We start from the raw sequence: 21,423 nt of genomic DNA on the forward strand, positions 1-21,423 counted from the left end.
AATAAGACGGAGATTGCATAGAATAAGAAAATATCAATCAATGGTAAGAGTTTGGAATCACAAAGTTTGTTTTCCCTGTAATTTTAGATTCGAGCCCTGTAGTCGCTAATATAATTATCACTGAAGGCTTATATGATTATTAACTTTATGGTTCGTGAAATTAACGAGGTATACAAACTTGTATAAACACTAACATTCATAATAATAATAATAAAAAAAAAACAAATAATTTCATATAAAACTCTTGAGATTGATTTTGCTCTTGGATGCGTTCTATAAAATAAAAGAGAATGCGTTCTATAAAATAAAAGAGAATGAAACAAAACAAGTCCGTCTTTTCATGTATTTATATCTTGAAAACATATCAATTCATTTTAAAATCATCATATATTCCATTATCTTCTTCTTCGTTATCTCTTCTGCATGCAGATGAATATTCTATCATGGAATACCAGAGATCTGGACGCGCACTCTCCATGCATGATGTCAGGCAAACGAAAGGCTGAGCAGAGGCATCTCTCGACTGTTTTAAAAGCGTCTGGTAACGAATTCACAAGGCCTTGTCAAGATCTTCATAGACACGATCGTCAAGATTCCTGTTATTGTAAAGAGGATCAAGACGGCAGCTTGCAGGTCCTGAAAAGAGTCTTGGTCGAGACTCTCCGATGGGGCAGGGCCTGATAGATCCAAACACAGTAAGAACACGCCACCGCATTTGTGACCTGCAGCGGTTAACGTCTCCGTTCATTTCCCAATCAGAGCAGGCAGCGCAAGGAATCATCATAGCCAAGGGTGTAAAACCATGACATTGAGTTCTATCCATTGGTGACATTTGATATAAAATATCACATCATGTCCAAGTTTTAGATTGATTGATTATGATGTGAATGTGTGATTCTATTTAACGGAAAGATATGTTGATGGCATTTAACGGAAAGATAATGGTTTTTTTTTAAGTGTTTTTTATTTGAAAATATATTAAAATAATATTTTTTATATCAATATTTTAATCTGAAAACATAAAAAAAAAAACTCATAAATATTAATAAATTTTTTAAAAAAATAAACAGGCTAGATAAAAAAAAAAAAAAAGTATCATTAAGTGAGAAGTAGAAGCACTTTGTTTAACATGCCCACAAGCATTTCCAAGATTTTTTTGTATGACTCTATGCGTTACGTTTCTGTATGCATATAATAATTAATGCGTGGATGAGCTCAGTATAACGTCTTGATGAACTCATATGTATAAGGTATTGATGACCTAGATGTTGTCGACACAAAAACAATTAATATTAAATTTCTGTATTTAAAACTGATTATTATCTGGATAGAGGAATAATACAGATAATATATATATATATATATATATATATATATATATATATATATATTTTATCTTTAAACATTAATTAAACACAACCTAGAGAATCACACGTGGAACCATTAACTATGGCTTAGGTATACAGGATATGTTTACTCTTTTAAAACAATCATTAAAGAAAAACAGATGGGATATTCAAAACTCTCTAAATAATACATTATTTTATGGCTTAGGAATACAATATAATAAATTACTCTATTTATTTTTGTATTTTAAAAATATTTTTGAAAAAATTAATATTTTATTTATTTAAAATTAATATATTTTTTTATGTTCTTAAATTATTTTTGATAAACTAATTTCAAAAATAATTTTTAAAAACTAAAAAAATATTATTTTAATATATTTCTAAATAAAAAATATTTTGAAAGGAAAAATAACCACACTCCAAACAGGTATGCCAGAGATTATCAAGATGGAGGATTATATTATTAAAACTTATTTTATTTTCAATAGAAATTAGATCTCGTACGTGTACAAAAGATCATCAAAATCAAAATTATTTTACTTGAAAAAAAGGAGCAATTGTTTCAGGAAGCTGTCCAAGTGTTTTTTTTTTTTTTTTTTTTTTTATCAAATCATCACCATAGCTCGATGCTGCCCTTGTGATTGTTGCTTGCCAACTGAGTTCTCCATGCTGCCTAGTGATTGTTGCTTGCCGACGGAGTGTTCTTCAAATAGACCAAAATAAAAATAAAAATTGGTAGATAAGCTCAACTTAATTAATTGAATCCACTCAACATAGTTAAGTGACACCCATCATTTGTTGGCGTGGGTTGATGATAAGTTAGATTTAGTAATTTTTCTCCAATAAGCCATCACTCATAATTGATTATGATGGCGGCAATAATTTAAAATATTTTGTTATATTTTAAAAGTTAATATCGTGACTTTTTTTCATGTGTTAATTTTTAGAAAAAAAAACTATAATTTATAATTTTTTAATAACCACGACTTTTGTAAAAATTAAAAAAGGAAGAAGAGTCTTATTTTTTTAGTTTGTAAATATAAAGCTTTATGAATTCTAGTCATCGTTTGGAAATGTGATTTGCATCATGTTTTTTTAAAATTTATTTTTTTATTAAAAATTAATTTTTTATATATTTTTTATTATATTAATGCACTAATCTCAAAAATAATTTTTAAAAAATAAAAATATTAATTATTTTAATATATATATATATATATATCATTATAAAAAATAATTATAACAATACTCTAAATATATATCATGTCAAAAATATAGGGCATGAACTCCACTAGACTAGTAATTTTCCTTATCTTATTACGTATGGATGACCACAAACCAATTCCTCAAGCTTGAGATCATGTACCGTCAGCATATAAAGTTTTTTTAAAAATATATTAAACTAATATATAAAAGATATGTTTTTAACCTTACTAGAAAACAACTTAATTGACGCGTAAGTTAATTTAAAGATACTTGTTATAAAACAATATATAATATTATTGTTTCATCAAATTATATATATATATATATATATATATATATATATATATATATATATATAAACAATAATACTAACAAAAGCTAAACTTCCTTTCAAACCCAATAATATAATGTAAAAAACAATTTTGAGCTGCACTTCATTGTGGACCCAAGTCAATTTACAAGTTAACCAACAATGTAATGATGATATTACTTTTCTTATGTATAAAATTTAAAATTAACTATTAAGAACATTAGGGTATTTTTATGAGTTATATTAGTTATTATTAAATTAATTAGGAATAAATAAATATTTTTAAAATTTAAAAAAAATGATGAAACAACCAGAATATATTTAGAAATAAAAAAATAATCAAAACCTACCAAGATGCCTTTAAAAGAAAACAAATATAAAATTGATGTAAGGGAAGTTTTTTGTCTTTTCACAATGGGTTTTTATTATTATTATTATGTCAATTTAGTGAAAATTTGGTATTTGACTAAACATAATAATAATAATAATAAAAGGAATAGGCATGTGGGGCATAAGCTAGTGCGTGGGATGAGTCCGCATATTTAGGGAGCGCCTTCTAGTGGCTAAAAATATCATTTTATTGTGTCGTTGGAAGAGTCCTTGCATTCTTTTCTTATTGGTACAACTCGTATCAGTGGTGATAGGGTCGTTTGTTATTGGTGGACATTTTTTTTTCTCTCATCCCCTAAAAATTACAATGTAGCCCTTTTGTTGTTGTTGTTATTTAAACTCTAGTCCTTTTTATTTCTAATTTTTCTTCCTTGATCCTTTTGGAAAAGATTTATTGGTTTTCAATTTAATCATTCAATCCAAATTTATGATTTTTTTTTTTAATATGGTACTCATTGTTTTGATTTCTATTTTTTTTCTTAGTTATTTTGTAAAATTTTTGTTTGTTTTTAACGTATGTGCTTGCATATCAATCAAAAAATCAAATTTTATTTATCAAAAGAAAGGATGTACTGACACAAAACATAATGGTTGTTTGTAGTTTTGAATTACAATTCATGTTTGTGTGGGTAGGATGAGAAAACAATGTATACAATATATAATTTAAAAAAAAAAACTATTGACAATAGCAATATAAAATTTTCAAAATCACCGGAATGTAGTTATAAGATAGAAATTGAACCACATCTAATATAATTATAACAATATGCATTTTTATTTGCTGATTTTATGGTAAATTTAGCAAGTTGTTTTTAATTGCAGATAAATATCATTTGGTTTATGCTAAATATCCCAATGAGTATATGTATTTAGGTTCATATAAAGGTAAGAAGTGTCCCTTACAAGATTTTAGACGTAATAGACAACCAAGAAGATGAGAATTTTACAAGATATGTCTGTTTATCCCTACAAAATGTAAGTTCTAATTGTAATTGTATCATAGACACTACTTAATTACATTAAAAGAATATCATAAGAAAATGTGACATTTGCAAAATTTGATAGCAATTCCAATTTTATTCATGATGATTTTTTATCTAATGTTGTTGCACGCTTAAAAAGTCATGGATCCCACAAGGCTTCCCGGATAGATTTTGTACGTAATGAAATTGTAAATAATTTAGTAAAATAATAAAAGAAAGACCTTTTCATAAAAAAATTATTCATTTTATGGTATAATAATAATTAAATCTACTTATTTTAATTAAAAACCAACAATATTAATAAATGTTTTTTTAGTTATTTTATTACCAAACCTCAATATGTAAAACATTTTTGACCAAACACGTTAAATTATTTTTTTGTTTAATCTTAATTTAAACCATAGTTTTAACTAAATATTTATTTTATAAAATCAAATTCAATTAAAAGTGATTTTTATAACATAACTTTTTTTTTAAACTACAACCACAAAAACTAATATAAAGCCAAACACATCCTTATCATCAAAGTATAAAAATACCCACCAATACCAAACAATGGGAGACCTCTTCATCATTGCCTCAAATACTCTGTGAAATCCTTAGTTCTGTACCAGAGATGAGAGAGAGAGATCTGGGAAGCTAAGCCAACTGCTTGACTGACTGCTCGGGTCAATTTTATGAGCTTGTCACCTTCTCGGAGCCAACCTCCTCTTTTTTTATATCATGCTGCCCATAGCATTTATCATCGTAATCATATCCCACAAAGCCACAGAGACTGGGAGACAGTGAGAGAGAGAGAGTGGTATCAGAGTCATCAAACCCATTAAAACTGATATGCCTTTAAATTGCTCAAGCTTGGCTACCAAAGTCCCACTTACCTTGGGAGGACTAAAAACTACTGCTGCTGCAACAACAATCCGTGTAGGAGGAGGAGGTTTTTTTAACTTGTTTAATAAAACCCATCAAAACAATTCTCTCTACATTGCTTCCCTTTCTTTAAACAAGAGAAACAGCAGCCAAAGATACTGTCTTTCTTCTTCTTCTTCTTCTTCTTCTGTAATGGAGGATACTAAAGACATGGGCTTTTCTACTCTAGAACCTGGAAAGTATTCAAAAGAATTGGATATTGCTGTAAGGGCTGTGCAGATGGCTTGTTTTCTTTGTCAGAAAGTGCAGGAAAGTTTGATTTCTAAAACTACTAGTCAGGTACAAGCCAAGGATGACAATTCTCCAGTTACTATTGCAGGTATATACTGATTTAATATCATGGCTGTTTGTTCATCGTTTTGTTTTGTGAAATGGGTTCTTGTTTTTTTTAATTACTATTATTTTCTTCTGGTCTGGAATTAGTATTGGCTGGTGAATTTTGCTTCTTCACAGCAGATTCCAGAATCCTGAATTTGAGTTTAGAATTGGACTCCGTGATTCAGTTTGTTCATATATAATGTGCAATTAGTTTATGATTAATCTATTTCTTAACTTATTGTGGTGATAATAGAGCTACAATCATGATGTGAAAGAGACATTTGTTGCTGTTAGTGAAGTGACATAAGCATATAGCTATTCCTTATTGTCTTATAGTTAATTTTGGGTGGGAAGGAGAACTGTAGAATGTCACCAAATATGGTGGGGAAGCAATAAGAAAAGTTCAAGTTGGTGCTAAAATGAGTGACTTCAACGTGGGCTGGTTTGCTGCCTGCCCCACATCGAACTTGGAGATGTGGGCTTCCCCTGAATTTGTCAATCAGTTGATTCTTGCTTTATGCACCCAAAAAGTTGCAAATCTTCTGCCAATAAGCTGCATCTTCCATCCATCCAAGATTTCTTTTGAACTCCTCGGTCACCATCTCTTTTAGAATCCCCATCCTCATTAGCATATATATCCTTGTTCCCAAATAGCAGAAAATCATGCTCAGTTCATCAACAAATAACTCTGGAGATGATACCTTCCAGAGATCAATGAAAGCATTTTACTGTTTCCCTGCAAAACAGGCAGTCTATCTTGGTGAAAAAACAATGAAAGCTTGATTTTGCTTTGCAAACTATTCAAAGAGGCAACATTGAAACCCTCGGCTTGTTGTTTATCCCAGAACGTGCTTGCTTCCTCTGCAAAAGGCTAGTAACCACTCGGTGTCATGTTTGAAAAGAAAATTACTGTTCAACCAGGCTCCTTTTAAAATACCATATATCTTCAGAATCTTTCTTCCCACCTAAGAACCCTGGCTTGTAGGTAGAAAGTCGTTGTAGCTTGTAGTAGTTATCTTCAAATCAAGCATATGTACATGTAAATATGCACTTTTGCTCTGGCTTCCCAGTCACTCTTGGACACATACAAGTCATGTCGATTTTCTTTATTCTGATATAGCTGATACTGAACAGCAGTTTGATCTAATTGCCTGCTTCTTTTGGTTTTGTCATGTGAATAGATTGGAGCGTCCAAGCTACCGTCAGCTGGATACTGTCTGAGACCTTAGGGAGTAGGAACGTGGCAATTATTGCCGAGGAAGATGTTCAAACTCTCTCCAAAGCTGATTCAGCTGGCCTATTAGAAGCTGTAGTTCAGACTGTGAATGATTGTCTAGCTGAAGCACCTCGTTTTGGTCTTAAAGCTCCAGGAACATCCCTTGGCAGTTCAGAGGTTCTTGAAGCAATCAGTCGTTGCAACTCAACAGGGGGCCCTAATGGAAGATTTTGGGCACTTGACCCTGTTGATGGTACTCTGGGATTTGTTCGTGGAGATCAATATGCTGTTGCTTTAGCTATGATAGAGGATGGCGAAGTTGTTCTTGGAGTTCTCGGTTGCCCCAACTACCCAATGAGGAAAGAATGGCTCAGTTATCACCATCGCTATCATAGAATTATTTCTAAGTTGACTCCACCAACATCAGAATCTTGGGATAAAGGCTGTGTGATTTATACAAGAAGGGGCAGTGGTGAAGCCTGGATGCAACCTCTAATACAAGGACATAAGAAGCTAGTGTGGCCAAACTCTGCAACGCCAGTCAAAGTATCCACCATTGAAAATCCAGCACTGGCAACCTTCTGTGAACCAGTTGAGAAGGCAAATTCAAGCCACTCCTTCACAGCAGGACTAGCTCACAGCGTTGGGCTTAGGTGCATATGCTTTTCATTCCTCGTTTCCTTTAATTTTTTCTGTTGCCATCCTTGAAAATGATAGAAAAGTTCAGCTTTGACTTTTAAATTTCCTCAATTCTTAAATGAATATTGAGATTTAATCTACATGTGAGTTCATGCATCATTTTCTTAATGCAGGAAACAACCATTGCGAGTGTACAGTATGGTGAAATATGCCGCGATAGCTCGCGGAGATGCTGAGGTTTTCATGAAGTTCGCCAGGGCTGGCTACAAGGAGAAGCTTTGGGATCATGCAGCCGGTGTTATTATCATTCAAGAGGCCGGTGGTGTGGTTACTGATGCTGGAGGACGTCCACTGGACTTCTCAAAAGGTATATACTTGGAAGGTCTTGATCGGGGAATAATTGCTTGTGCTGGAGCCAAATTACATGAAAAGATTATCAGGGCTGTGGATGCTAGCTGGAACTCCTCTAGTTTGTAAGGCTTTTGTTGCATATGATATAAATACATGCAAATAAGGTTTTCTAGACAGGATGGGGAAATGATTGGTTTATTAACATTCCTTTTCTTGTTATATAGAGGATCATAGAGACCAGCTAGCATCTGTAACGCCCTTGTGAGGTTCTGTTCTGTATGCTGACTATAGGGTAAATAACAAAAACCTCCATTGTAAAGAATGCTTTCAAATCTATGCTCCGGTCAGCAATTTGCAAGAATATAAATAAATGATGGTGTTCAAGTTCTCTTCGGAACATTAACATGAAAATTTCCTGACTTCTCACAGTTCGAGCTAACATGATAAAATATACACTGAGCTCCCATGTGACTTGCAACTGGATACAAATTGCATGGATGATTAAGGGCAACCACATCTTTATTGCCAGAGCCCAGATGGTTAGCTTTCACTATACTATACTTCAAGTGTAAACCTAAAAAGAAAAAAGGCCCTGAAATCCTAGACTTGCGTGAGGTTGTAGCTGGTTTCAGTCGATTTTGAGATCTTACAAGATTAAAAGTCCAATACCATCTCTCAGTTGTCTGTAACCACTCAAACCAACTTGGTTGCTTGCTCTGTGTTATTGCCACTCCTCTCTTTGTCCTGCCCATGTAGGATGGCAAAGACGTAGACATGGGTCTGCTGCTTGAACATTTGAGGTCAGAAATCAGAAGATATCTTAAAAAATGGTGGAATTCTCATGGGTGATGGATTTTTCAGCAACACAGGCTTTATACTTCTTCTGTTTAGATATGAATCCTAGATGATAATATAGTTGATTACAAATCCATTTATTTTGTGAGCCAAACCTGCAGAAATGGGCTTTATACTGTTACACGATGACTAATAGCTGATTTTAATAGGCATTCAAGTCCAAGCAATTCTTGATCCCGCAGTCTGGCCTCAGGTCCTGTTAAAGCACACCATTGGGTGTTGGTCCACCAAAATGGAAAACTACTCAAGCTTTTGAATCCTCGGATTTTTTTTTATTATTATCACAGCATAATATCATTTGATTGTTTTTTAGTAAAATAGTATTATTTTTATTTTATCGATATTTAACTAAATATTGTGAATTTTAAACATGACAGCTACTAGCTGGTTTAATACAATTATATAATTAATCCATCATAAATTTTTTCTTTCAATTTATAAACACATAAATAGACTTTAATTAAAATATTAAAAAAATGGTGTTTATATAGTAGTTTTCACGGGTAATTTTGAACAATCAAGTATGAGTATGTTAAAATTAGATGAGTATCTGTCTCTAGATAGATTATATGAATAACTTAATATATGTATTTATGAATTAATGAGACAGGTTTAGATTTAAAAAAAGATCTAATTATAAGCAGACTAGAATGATAACTCAAAAAAATTATAATTTTTTATCTAATTATTAGATCGTTCAAGTTTTAAAAAAGATTTTTAAAGATTGTTTTTAAAAAACATAGCTATGAAATCGCTATTTGAACCATTAATTCTTTAAATTTAAAAGACCTTGTCTTGAGATTTTATTTTTAATAATTTTGATAATTTTATGATTTTTTTTATAAACCAATCAACTAGTTTAACAAACAAATCTACATGTTAGTTTTGAATTTAAATAGGTTTCATTGTTACAAACAGTAAAATTTTATCACGGTTTTTAACCATCACATTCAAAATTTTGCTAAAAAATGCTTATAAGTTATTTTATCATTTGTGTGCATTTTACATGCTAATTGACAAATTTATCCCTGATGTAGCTAGCCTGATACCTGGCACTAAAATGAAACCGACGTCACTATTTTACCAAAAAAAGAAGAAAAAAAGAGTCCAAAACAGGCCTTAAAGAAAGCATGGATCCTATTAAATTCGGATCCTAATATTGACTTTCAGTCCATTCTGTATCATCTTACAATCAATCTTGTGGGGCAGGACCATTAGTGGCTCTGAGCTGGCTAGATAGAAACGAAACCAGTTCTGTACATTTCTTCAATCTTTAGTGCTTGCCCTCCTGTAATATTGGCAGGAAAAAGAAACCATTTGGGTCCTGGTTTTGACCAATCAGGGACCGTTATTTTCCTCCGGAAATGGCCTCCGAGCAACCCCATTTGTTATTCTTCCTTGAATTGTCCAGTATCCCACCATGGAAATTGTCCAAGCAAAAGGGCTTAAAGAAGAAGATGAAGAAGAAGAAGCTATCGACGTCATGAAAATGGAAGTTAGGTGATTTCACCATATATGAACCATGACACAGCTTGGGAAGTTGATAGTTTTGGCATGCAATACATGCACCAAATCGCAAATATCATAATCCTGAAGTGTAGTTTAATTTATCAAGTTTTAGGTGTCATGATCATGAGATCAGGTCTTTTCAAGATAACCATATATGCAAATCTCCAGTACGGGGGGTTGGCGGTGATAAGATGGGACAGGAGATCCTTAAGCCAGCTGATTTTTTCCACCAAGTATAATTAATAAGGCTACTGATAAAATCAACTGCTGCAATCAAGCCAGAAGTCAATGGTATCTTAATTGCCAAGAACAGCCCCAGCCAAGATCTAAAGCAGGATAAATTTTGGCTCTGGGAAGTTTCTTATGGAGGATGGCTGTTCTTGGTTCAAAATTTATGTAAATGTAGTTAGGTTTCATCTGCAGAGAAATTTAAGGATGTGATGCAAGTACTAACAGGCATGTCTGTATGGATCTGATCAAGACGTCAAAAGTAGATCAGTGGTCGGCCCTACCTTTAAATGCTCCAGCTTCTCTTGTCTCGTTTACTTGCTTGACGCATACCCTAATTAATGGACACAGTATTACATGGGTCCTCAGGTTAATCTTCCGCCCTGGCAGTACATACAAAATCAAACTGTTCTTCAAAAAGTAGATGCATTTCTTGGACTCGTTTCCCGAATTCCAGAAAAAAAGAGAGCAAAAACTTTGAATATCTATGGCTCTGTGGGTCAAATGCAGCCTTCAATTTGATGCCTGAGCAATATCAAATTATCTGGACTCGTGAACCGAATTGGAGTGTGTATGGATAATGCATGCGATCTATGATTGCGATCTTTACGTGTGAGCTTCGTTTGTTTTTTCCAATGAATTTGCAGATTGGAAGTTCACCACATTTATTCTGTTTTTTTGCAGAAAAGTGAATTTTTTTTGGAAAGTAAATTCTGGAAAAAGTGAATTCCTGAAAAGTGAATTCCAGAAAAGTATTTTCCGATATTTGGTAATGTTATGGAAAATAAACTGGAAAACACTTTCCAGTGTTTGTTTGTGTTATGGAAAATGAACTGAAAAATAATTTATTAATGAATTAATTTTTTTTTTAAAAAAATTTATCTAATATATATATAAAATATTTAATCACTTACAATAAAAAAAATCTAATATATATATATAATATTTAATATAAAATATTAAATCATTTACAATAAAAAAATAAAATCTAAAAAGTATAATGATGAATTTTTTTTATTATATCATAGATTCAGACATAACTTATTTTATAAAATATAACTATATATGTCATATCATATTATAGAGAAATAAGCTTGCGAAATATTTTTTAAAAATAAATACATACAAAAATATTTTTATGCTTTTTGGATAAATATTTTTTTTTCCAAGTAAAGACAATTATCCCTTTAATATCCATTTAATATATATCTATTTGTTTCTTGTTCAAGAATAGCTACCCCTGTAGCTATCACAGTTACAAATGCTCTCATACATGCTACATGAATTATCTTACTATCCATAACATGAAAGTGAAGTTTTCTGATAACGAAACCTAAAAATTTAGGGAAATAAATATTAAAAAAAACATATAAAATACTTACACAATTAATACAATAAATTATTCTAAAAGAAGCTGACAATGTATAATAGTTATGGCAATGATATCTAATTCCCTAAACAAACAAGGTCTTAAAATATATTATTTAAGACCATAACACTCAATTTCTCGATAATAGTTATGAAAATTATTCATTTTGTAAGTTCACAACGGTATAGTTCCACAAATTTATCCATATATAACAAATATAATCAAACATTAATCATAAATTAATCAAGAAAAATAAAACACAAAATTATGTTTATTAAAGAGTTCTGTTATAATTCCCATCCCATTCTCTCATTCTCTTGACCCTCTCGGTTTCCATAACATTTCCCTATAATCCATTCCCCATTTCCCCTCTTGTGCAGATTAAGATGTGAAAAACTAATGTTATAATTAATAAAAGTAACTGTGCACTGAGTAAGAAAAACGAATGCAATAATTCATTCCCCATTTCCCTAACCGGTTTTATAATTCCCCATTAACATAACCCAAATGCATTGTTGCCATTCCCCTCCCCTCTCAGTGCATTGTAATTGCCCTCTCCTCTCATTCCCCTCCTCTCAATAATTCATTCCCCATTTCTCATTTCCCTAACCGGTTTTATAATTCCCCTCCCCTCTCGGTGCAGTTGTGATTTCCCTCTCCTCTCATTCCCATCCTCTCGATTCAGTTGTGATTCCCCTCTCCTCTCATTCCCCCTCTCTCGGTCTCCCCATTCCCCTCTCCCTTTCGGTCTTATAATTGGTTCCCCCAATTCCCCTGTTATCTTTTCCTATTGCCCCAGGCACCAATACTGCTTCGCTTTCTTTTATTCTGCATCGGCGCCCAAGCACTAGACCAAGGGCTTTCGAAATGAACTACTTGGCTCGGTTTCCTTCCCCCGCTTAATCGAAATCTCCTTCACTCACAATAGAAGGCCAAAGTAATCCCAACAAAGAAAGATGCAGAGTGCTGTCATACCCCTTCCCTTGAGGACCTTGGGTGTACGGTGGTCAGATCCGGGGACAGGGAGAGGCTGCTTCACAGTAAAGTTCACAGAAATCTCCCCCCTGATTTGGCCTCTTGCTGTTCATAGAAATGGCGTCCCCTCTCTGTTCAAAAAAATGATTCCTCCCTGTTTTGCCTCTGTCACAGTAATCCCCCCCCACCGGTCTCTGTTTGGATTCCCCCCCTGTTAAGGTTAGATGATGTTGCCGATTGTGATTGATGAAGAAAAAATGTGTTTTTTGTGGGTTGATTGATTAATTTTTGGTTAGTTTTAGCTGTAGCATTTGACGAGATTTGATGAAGAGAAAAACTGTTATGTGTTGAAAATTATATGGGAAAAATATCCCAGGCAGCAAATTTATCCCAGGCAGCAGATTTATCCAAAAGAATATTAAGAAATTATGCCATAATATTTACAGATCTACTACGAAGAAAAAGAAGATAAAAACATAAAGAAAAAACAGAGGAAAAAAAATTACCTAATAATTGGTCCAGTTGTTCCAGAAAAACGCTTTTGTTCCTCAGCTTCCAATTGATTTTGATGAAATAAAAGAGAAAGAGAGACGGTAGTATTTGGGCAAATGAGCAGAGAAAAAAAAAGAAAAGTGTTTTCCTTTCTTTAACGAAAGGAAAACACTTTCCTTTCACAGTATTGTTTTTTTAACTTTGACCGGAATTCAAATTCTGTTGACTCTTTTTCTAAATGTTACCAAACACGGGAAAAGCAGGAAAGTGAATTTCACTTTCCTGCAAACAAACATGCTCTAAGAGTGTTGTAGCTATCAAAATTATAGCTATTAAGAGGGGTGTTGTAGGTATGATTTCTGGTGTTTTTTTTAAAATATAATTATTTTAATATATTATATAAAGAAAATACTTTAATATATCTTTAAATAAAAAGTAATTTAAAAAAATTAACATTATATATCACATGCATTGAGAGATGACAAATGCAAGTGCCATAATTGCAGTCGACCTACTCGACTCATGGAGGCCCTCTCCTTCTCAACTGCCCTCCACCCCTAATAAATGCATGCTTTACCTTTAAATATTCCTTCGCGCTCTCTTCTCACCTTATCACACTCTCAAAAAACAACCCGTCATTTGCAAAAATGAAGACCGTAACAATCTTCTTTCTTTTGGCTCTTCTGCTTGTTTCATGTTCACTATCCACAGAAACCCGACCCGACCCAAAAACGTCCACAAAAGGAAAACCCATCAACCAAAACAACAAAGCTAGCGGGAATGACGGTGGGGTCTTTGGATCCGGATCCGGGTTCGGTATACCGGGGTTTGATTATGGTTGGGGTAACGTTGGCGGTGGGTATGGAGGCGGGTTTGGTGGTCCAAAGGGAGGGAGCTCTAAAGGTGGCGTTATAAAGCCCAGCGTGGTGTGCAAAGAGAAAGGACCGTGTTATAAGAAGAAGCTGACATGTCCTGCCAAGTGTTTCACCTCCTATAGCCGGTCAGGGAAGGGTTATGGAGGAGGAGGAGGAGGTGGTGGGTGCACCATTGACTGTAAGAAGAAGTGTGTTGCTTATTGCTAAGAGGAAGCTGAAGAAGAAATGGATTATGGCATGGCAGCCTGTAGCTAGTAATAGTTCTATTATTATTAGTGATCAAGCATGTAACCATGGCGTGTTATGTTGAATATACTTATATTAAATAACATGGAGTGATATATATATATATATATATATATATATATATAGAGACGTAAGATTTTGCTTGATCCTCCGTTTCTTTGAATGGATTTAGCCCATGAGCGCTGGTGGTGTCTTGTGTATCAGTTTGAATGGAAGGCATGGATTTCTTCACGACTTCCAAAATTAGCGAAGATTTTGGAGGTGTCTTGAGTATCTGTAGTGGTGTCCGTTTATTTAATGAAAGGCATAAGTTTCTGGACGACTTTCTAGGTGGCATGCCGCGTGAGACTTTTACATGGTAGAGATATGAGCTCTTCATTGCGTTCCATCTGCCATTCTGGCTCTGAGAAGATTTTAAATAGAGAGAGAGAGAGAGGTGGCAGCAGATGTTGGTTGTTTGCAGAGGCCACTCCTCTCGTCAAATCTTTGCTTTGTTTTTCTGTAAACTGGGTCCTGTGTTAATTTCTTACCGAGTGAAAAAGAATGATGATGCCATGGCAATACTTTAAAAGAAGTATAAAAATTTTGTAAATGAGAGGCCGTATGCATTATATAAGTCAAAACACAATGAAGTTAACCAAGTTTATAATAACACAAGGAGAGAAGTTCACTGCTCATGTTTAGGTTTGTTCGAGAGTAGCGTAATTGGTCAGGATTAGATATAGTTTTGAAACCACTAATCTGGTTAGTTGATCTTGAATCCGGCTGATCTAGATATAGGACCAGTCTGGATCTTAGCAAAAACTCACTTGGAGTTGGCCTTGCAAAATCCAATTGACTCGGGACCCAACTAAATCGGGTGAACCCGACTTATTTTTCATGCTTTGTAGAATTACCGAAAAATGTAGAGATCCTTACATACTTTGCATATGCTATATTAACCATTGAATGACAAAAAAGAGAATAAAAAAATCATTAGAGATATCCGTTGCATAAAACCCATATCTTCAATCTTCAAAGTTTAAAGCTATATATATCACTATCATCTATTCGTGAAGAAGAGCAGAGGAGCAAAAGACAACCCATACCGGTTCAGATCTGTGAGCATAGTAAATAATCCTTCCTCTAGTTCTTCATGACTCTCCTTGTTTTTTTTGCTCTCTATTACATCGTTCATGTCGATTGTGATCTCTTAGACCACAAACAAACAATGAAGAGGAAGCAATCTCGATCTGGGAAGAAGCTATAAGTCTAATAATGGGACATCACGACATAGAATAGAGTAAATGCAACAATTTTATACAGGCCATAAACAAGATACAACCCATTTTTTCAGAGAAAAAAAAAAAAGGATGTATGGGGGGGCAGGAAAACCCAAGTGGTAATTGTGCACCACAAAGAAATTGTATGAATCTTGTTTTTAGGATGCTAAACTAACCAATGGTTAATAACCACCATCAGCAATTTAAGTCATGCTTTAGCTTTTATTTTCTAATTTTAGGACTTTACAGTAGAAAGCTGTTTTGTTGCATGGTGGCATGCCTTGACTTTTATTTTGTTAATTACTTTTAACAAGAGAAAACAAAGATTGGCTTTTAGATTTTATTTTTTTAGTTAACCTAGATCAACCCATCTGACCCATAACCCGATCACGATACCGGGTTGGGTTTTAAAACTATGGGTTTAGATTTGCTTTTTAGAGGTCATAAATTTAAGTTTCACAAATCTCATGGCCATTGGAGGCTTATATAGTTGTTAACTTCATAGCTTATGAGATTAGTCGAAATGCGTGCAAGTTGGTCTAGAAACCTATATTAATTAAAAAAATAAAAAAAAATTTTATAATTAACAAAATATTAGTTGATAAAACTAGGAAAAAAAAATTAAGCTTGATAAAAATCAAGTAAATCCAGGTAAATTTAATAAATTTAAATTAATTTTTTAAATTCATAACTTCTTAAATCTAATTCAAGTAAATTTAATAAATTTAAGTTAATTTTTTAAATTCATAACTTGTTGAAGTTATGAATTTTGATAAATATCATTCTCAAGGCATTTTAAACCTAGAGGGTAACGTGGTAAGCAAACAATCAAAGCCTTGCCGGTTGTTTTCGAGGACATTTTTAGGGTTTTAAAGACCCGGGAAATGTCGAATGAAGTTGAGCTCTCTGCAAACACCAACTGGATAATCCCATAAATGTTTTCAGCGATTGAAAGAAATAAAGCCAATTCTACAAAAAAATAATTAACTGTAATCTCAGCAAAACATTTACAAGGATATGGCACCCAGAAGTAAATGTAACATAAAAAGAACAGGTCCAACTATGCCAGGCTCAAGCAGAGCTGTGTTTCTCCCAAATTTACGTGGTATCCCAATTTGATGCAGCTAATGGAATTTACAACCTAAATCCACACAAGGTCCGCCATGATGCTTTCTTCCTAGAGCCATGGAATCAAATTGCTGCCCTCAATGCTCCTCTTGCAGCTTCCCGCTTCATCTCGGCAGCTTTACCGCTTCCACGGAAGTACATGCCTACTTGCTGCGCAGCAAATGGGAACAATGGTGTGACGTATGCTTTCAAGAAAATTCTAAATGCTAATGGTGGATAGATGTTATTATAAACAACTCATCACAAGGAAAAACGTGGAAATGTACCTGAATAACCCAGATGCTCAGCAGTGATTCAAGACAGAAACAACCGAATCCGATGAAGTAGAAAATCTATAAGAAAAGGTAAAAAATTAACCATTCAGCCTGCAGAAAGTAATGCCATGTTGTTTCTAGCAATAAAACCAACGTCACAGTGGATAACGAACAGAGCAAAGTAGAAGGAACAAAGCTAGGAAAAAAAAAAAAAAAAAGAAGTGGAGGCCTAACTTGTTCAAGCGCTTAGTCATTCATAAACAAGGATTTGGAAGAAATAGATAATCAGCAAGAAACATAACAAATTGATATCAGAGATCTTACCCCAGCTAAAGCACTTTTATCGACAACATCGACTGCAGCCAGGATACCACTGATTCAAAGTCCCACAACAAAAAACCATTAGCCACAAAACTTTAAAGGATTTTGCATTATAAAGAATGGTGATTTTTTGAAATTCGCAAGAATGCTGGTTTGAAAACGGTAGTTAAAAATAATTGAAGAAACCTACGTGAGAGACTTTCCCTTGAAAACTATAGGTGGAGCAACAGCAGCAAAGATGCAGAAGCCAATGTGAAGCTGGGGAAAGAAAGATGGAACAAAAGGTTAGATATTCAATTTTGATTTTCATAGGAGATAAGCTGTACAAAATATAAAAGACATGAAAAAACACCAGCAAGATTAAAATTTACCGCATAAAGCATGAAAAACCATCCGAACCTCATAGCACTCTCAGTCCTGCATGAAGAGTTTGAATTGATTGAATAAAAGCGAACTTAATTCAACAGCACAGTAAACTGCAATATTTGTATGTTTTGAAATAACTATACATGATCATCGGTGTATGGAGGTAAATATCTAGATTAACAATACCCCTTGTTCACATTTTGTTTCAATCATCTAAACGTAAATCATTGGATCAGAATAATGTTAACAATGAAAGTACATCATAAACATACATTCACCAATAATCTGCTACTTTTCAATGGTCTCATATATATTTCAAGCTTCAAAACAACACCTTTTGACCTCCCTAGCATAAACCAGCCTTGTCTTCCACGGTTTTGAAAAACAGCTCATAAAGCACAGTAACTCAACTAAGCCTCGGTCCTGAACTAGCTGTTTTTTTTTAGGGTTTACTCTTCAGCCTAGTTCAGACTTAAGAATCACACAGAAGTTGAAAAAAAAACAAGGGGGGTAAATACCTAAATGCACGATAGAGTGGACGATACCACAGAAAATAAGCTCCAGGAACTCCTGCTATGAAGTAGATAACAGCAAGAAACCAGATGTTTACCCCTGCAACAAATGATGTTTCAAGATGAAGAGAATTTTAAAAACAAAAAAGATAATGGAACACCTTGCAAACACAGGATAGATGAGGCACAAGTTTCCTAACTAACCTCCTCCTTTAATCCATAATGTTGTAACAGATATCACATTCCAGAAAAGACAAAAAGTAATTCCTGCACAAGATCACCACTTACACTGAGCCATTTCACAATGTAATTGTGCACAATTACATCAAAGTTATTATAATAACGAAAAATAATCAGATTGGAACCAGTACTATATGCATACTTCAATCAATTAGATCGCCTTTTTGCTAATGAACTTTCCATCTTACACATGATATTAGTTGTAATCTAGGTGCGAAGCAGAAGTGTAGCATGGATATGACATGATGCAAATTTCCCTCGGCTATATGGTCTGTAAGGAAGGTAAATAAGCAAGTGTTTCTGTGCAAAGATGGCATCACAGAACAAGGGGAAGAACAGAACCCAATTTAGACCCAGGAATAGTGAGTGCTTTTAATTACAAGGCAGCATGGAAAATGATAGTCTCTTTCCTTGAGGTGTAGGCTGGGAGCTGGGAGGAGAATGGTAGGGAAGGAGGGGATGGGAAGAAAAAGATACACTTCATGCAGATGATCTCAGATTGTCACAGTGATGGTGTATTTTACAGAAAACAATGGCAGGGTCACAGCTTAAAAAACCTTGTGGATGCTTCACTTTTTGAAAATTGTCCCATTTGAAAAAAAATATATATATATTGAGCAGTAACACAATGAACACGTAATTCATGTACTAACAGCCACAGCAATTAAATACACATAGATCCTCCTGGTTGGGATACTTAAGAGGGCCAAGGTGCATGCCCTGGACCCCATCCAATAAACTATATAGCGGATACCTTAAAATAATTGGAGAAATATGACAAGAATTCCATAACTAAATATTTCAACAAGGATTTGTTAGCCAAGCTTCCAACCTTGACAAGGATTTGTTATTATGAAAAAAATGGAAGGAATGTAGATTTTCAAACCCAGAAGTGTTCAAAAAAATGGACTTCTTAAGTAGACGCTGACAACATCAGTTCACAGATCTGGATGGAGGCTCACATACCTAGAAATGTTGTAAACGCAACATATTGAAGTTTCTGTAGATGAACTGGTATTTCATTTGCAATATCATGATGGATAATTGGGAAAAATGGTGGCCAATTTTTCTCTTCCAGGACAATTCCAGCTGTGAATGGAAAGAGAGAACTAAAAATGTTAATTGCATGACAGAACGAGTGCACCAATCAACCATACAAGCAAAGAGAATCAGTCCGGTTGTCCAAATAATACGTGCAACTAGGTATTCAAATATTTCACAATGGAAAAAAGTTGTCTTGTAGACGAGCATCATCAGAAACAAGGAACAATTGGCGAGTGTTGCAAATAAAATACACCTACTCATTTTAACACCAACCAAAGTACAAAGGACTTGGTTCATTTCCTTATTCATCTTTCAAAGAAAATATCCTATGCCAGATGATGTGAAAAGGCTTGATCAAAAGCATATTACCTCTAGCAGCTGCATCTTCTTTCCTCTTCACCTCCTGTTTAGCACCAGAAGGCAGATCAATGAGATGAATAGAATGCAAGGATATGAAGCGAGAAGAAAGTCACAAAAGAAAAGCATCCATAATAAGTTTAAAAGGATGACAGAGCTAATCAATATCCAACCTGCAAGATGTCCAAAAATTATGGTGGGATGTTTATAAATAAATAAATAAATAAACACTGCTCTGCACTGAAGCTTTTATAGCAGTATAAAACAGGTTCTATTAATAAACCAAAACCAGAACATAAATACATTTTCAAAAGGCAATTTCACATCCTTTAAAGACCTTTGACAACACAAACAATAATTGTAAGGATTCGTAAATGTCTTCCTTCTAAACAACTTTGTTCAGCGCAAAAAAAGTTAATCACAGTTCCACTTGAATATCTAACACTTCTATCAGAACATACCTGCTCCCGCCTTCTCAGTTCAGCCTCCTTAGCTTGAAGTTCCTTCTCTTTCTTCCTTAAGTCCTAGATTCATAACATACTACTAAGAAAAAATCAAGTATAACACTAATTATACAAATGAAAAAATGGACTCTAGTTTTCACCAGAAAGAGAATTTTGCCCATACCGCAGGTGCATCAATAGGAATGTCAACTGTATTGCCGTAATTGTAAAAGTCAGCAGGTTCAGGAGGAAGTGGTGAAAGCCTCGAGTTTGATGCAGGAGGAGCACTCTAGAAAATTACCAATATCATGAGCAAGAATTCCAGAATTCAATAAACAAAAGATTGGTACGAGAATCTACTGGTTCAAAATTGAAATATATGTCAATTTTTGCAAGAATTAGGCTTACTGCTGTGTTAAATGCACGCCCACCATACTTCGATTGCCCTGATGCTTTCGATCTCACAGCTGGGTCCTAGTGATTAAAAAAAAAGACCAGATTAAAATTATCAGGCTCTTGAAAAATACAAGGCAAAAGGCCAGCCATCTAATTCCTGAAAATGATCCTGATCCACGTTAAGCACCAGCTTATGTCTCCCACCAGCATGGATTACTCACATTTAAAAAAAAAAAAAATACGATGTCTATTAATATTTAACAACCTTCAACCACTACATAATTTGATCAATAATTCAGATGCACAAGATCACTCAAGTCTTGATTAACGATTATTACTGATAGGTGGAATAATTAACTAAGCAAAGTAATCAAAATTAAGCAATAATTAAATTTCCCTAACAAAAAGTTAAATCAATCACAGAACCATAAAAGTCAACCACAAAAAAGACCTCACTAAACCCTGTGATTCTGAGAGTTCTCCCTTTAATCACTTCTAAAACCTACAAAACACTCATAAACACTTCCAAGAGACCACCAAATGGGACAAAGAACAAAGAAGACTGAAGAGAGGCTTACAGAGAAAGGGTTAACTTCTTCTTCATCAAAAGGGTTAGGATCGTACCGACCAGCCATCACAGAAAGCAGAAACCAAGGTGAAGAGAGACTCCAAAACCACCAAAAAAAAAAATTCAAACTTCGAACAGAGAAAGTGAAAGAGAGAAGGCGAGAAGGAGCTTAGGCTAAGGCTTGCTGGGAAGTCAAGGAAGCAAAATATTTGAAATAAAAGAAATGAAATGTTAAGGTAGACAAAGACAACAAAGTCAAAAAAACCATACAGTTCTAGAGAGAGAGAATTGTCT

The 21,423-nt window shown here is 34.0% G+C and overlaps 3 protein-coding genes across 3 annotated transcripts; 2 read left to right on the forward strand and 1 right to left on the reverse strand.

The window, feature by feature from the left end:
• The first annotated feature begins 4,783 nt into the window (after window positions 1-4,783).
• LOC118031443 (3',5'-bisphosphate nucleotidase AHL) lies at window positions 4,784-8,077 on the forward strand. The gene is made up of 3 exons (XM_035035877.2): window positions 4,784-5,484; window positions 6,665-7,352; window positions 7,512-8,077. The coding sequence occupies exons 1-3, from the start codon at window positions 5,073-5,075 to the stop codon at window positions 7,813-7,815; spliced, it is 1,404 nt and encodes a 467-aa protein (XP_034891768.1). The 5' UTR covers window positions 4,784-5,072; the 3' UTR covers window positions 7,816-8,077.
• Window positions 8,078-13,681: 5,604 nt separating this feature from the next.
• LOC118031444 (uncharacterized) lies at window positions 13,682-14,830 on the forward strand. The gene has a single exon (XM_035035879.2). It carries the CDS (start codon window positions 13,765-13,767, stop codon window positions 14,197-14,199), a length of 435 nt encoding a protein of 144 aa, XP_034891770.1. The 5' UTR covers window positions 13,682-13,764; the 3' UTR covers window positions 14,200-14,830.
• A 1,590-nt stretch (window positions 14,831-16,420) lies between these two features.
• Window positions 16,421-21,350, reverse strand: LOC118031446 (secretory carrier-associated membrane protein). The gene is made up of 13 exons (XM_035035882.2): window positions 21,140-21,350; window positions 20,574-20,639; window positions 20,350-20,454; window positions 20,184-20,246; window positions 19,735-19,768; window positions 19,288-19,410; window positions 18,286-18,348; window positions 18,088-18,181; window positions 17,575-17,620; window positions 17,394-17,461; window positions 17,207-17,255; window positions 16,895-16,960; window positions 16,421-16,778 (listed from the first exon to the last, which is right to left on the reverse strand). The coding sequence occupies exons 1-13, from the start codon at window positions 21,194-21,196 to the stop codon at window positions 16,692-16,694; spliced, it is 921 nt and encodes a 306-aa protein (XP_034891773.1). The 5' UTR covers window positions 21,197-21,350; the 3' UTR covers window positions 16,421-16,691.
• Between the last annotated feature and the right edge of the window lie 73 nt (window positions 21,351-21,423).

Source organism: Populus alba, chromosome 11, assembly GCF_005239225.2.
Source record: "Populus alba chromosome 11, ASM523922v2, whole genome shotgun sequence".
Taxonomy (NCBI): Eukaryota; Viridiplantae; Streptophyta; class Magnoliopsida; order Malpighiales; family Salicaceae; genus Populus; species Populus alba.

Bases quoted from the DNA above. Each gene is read 5' to 3' on its own strand.
- LOC118031446 (XM_035035882.2), bottom strand. From the start codon at position 21,196: ATGGCTGGTCGGTACGATCCTAACCCTTTTGATGAAGAAGAAGTTAAC. The intron at 18,349-19,287 runs GTATGTGAGCCT...GATCTTGTGCAG, and splicing joins TGCGTTTACAACATTTCTAG to GAATTACTTTTTGTCTTTTC. The intron at 16,961-17,206 runs GTAAGATCTCTG...CTTTTCTTATAG, and splicing joins ATAAAAGTGCTTTAGCTGGG to ATTTTCTACTTCATCGGATT.
- LOC118031444 (XM_035035879.2), top strand. From the start codon at position 13,765: ATGAAGACCGTAACAATCTTCTTTCTTTTGGCTCTTCTGCTTGTTTCA.
- LOC118031443 (XM_035035877.2), top strand. From the start codon at position 5,073: ATGCCTTTAAATTGCTCAAGCTTGGCTACCAAAGTCCCACTTACCTTG. The intron at 5,485-6,664 runs GTATATACTGAT...TCATGTGAATAG, and splicing joins TTCTCCAGTTACTATTGCAG to ATTGGAGCGTCCAAGCTACC. The intron at 7,353-7,511 runs GTGCATATGCTT...TTCTTAATGCAG, and splicing joins GCTCACAGCGTTGGGCTTAG to GAAACAACCATTGCGAGTGT.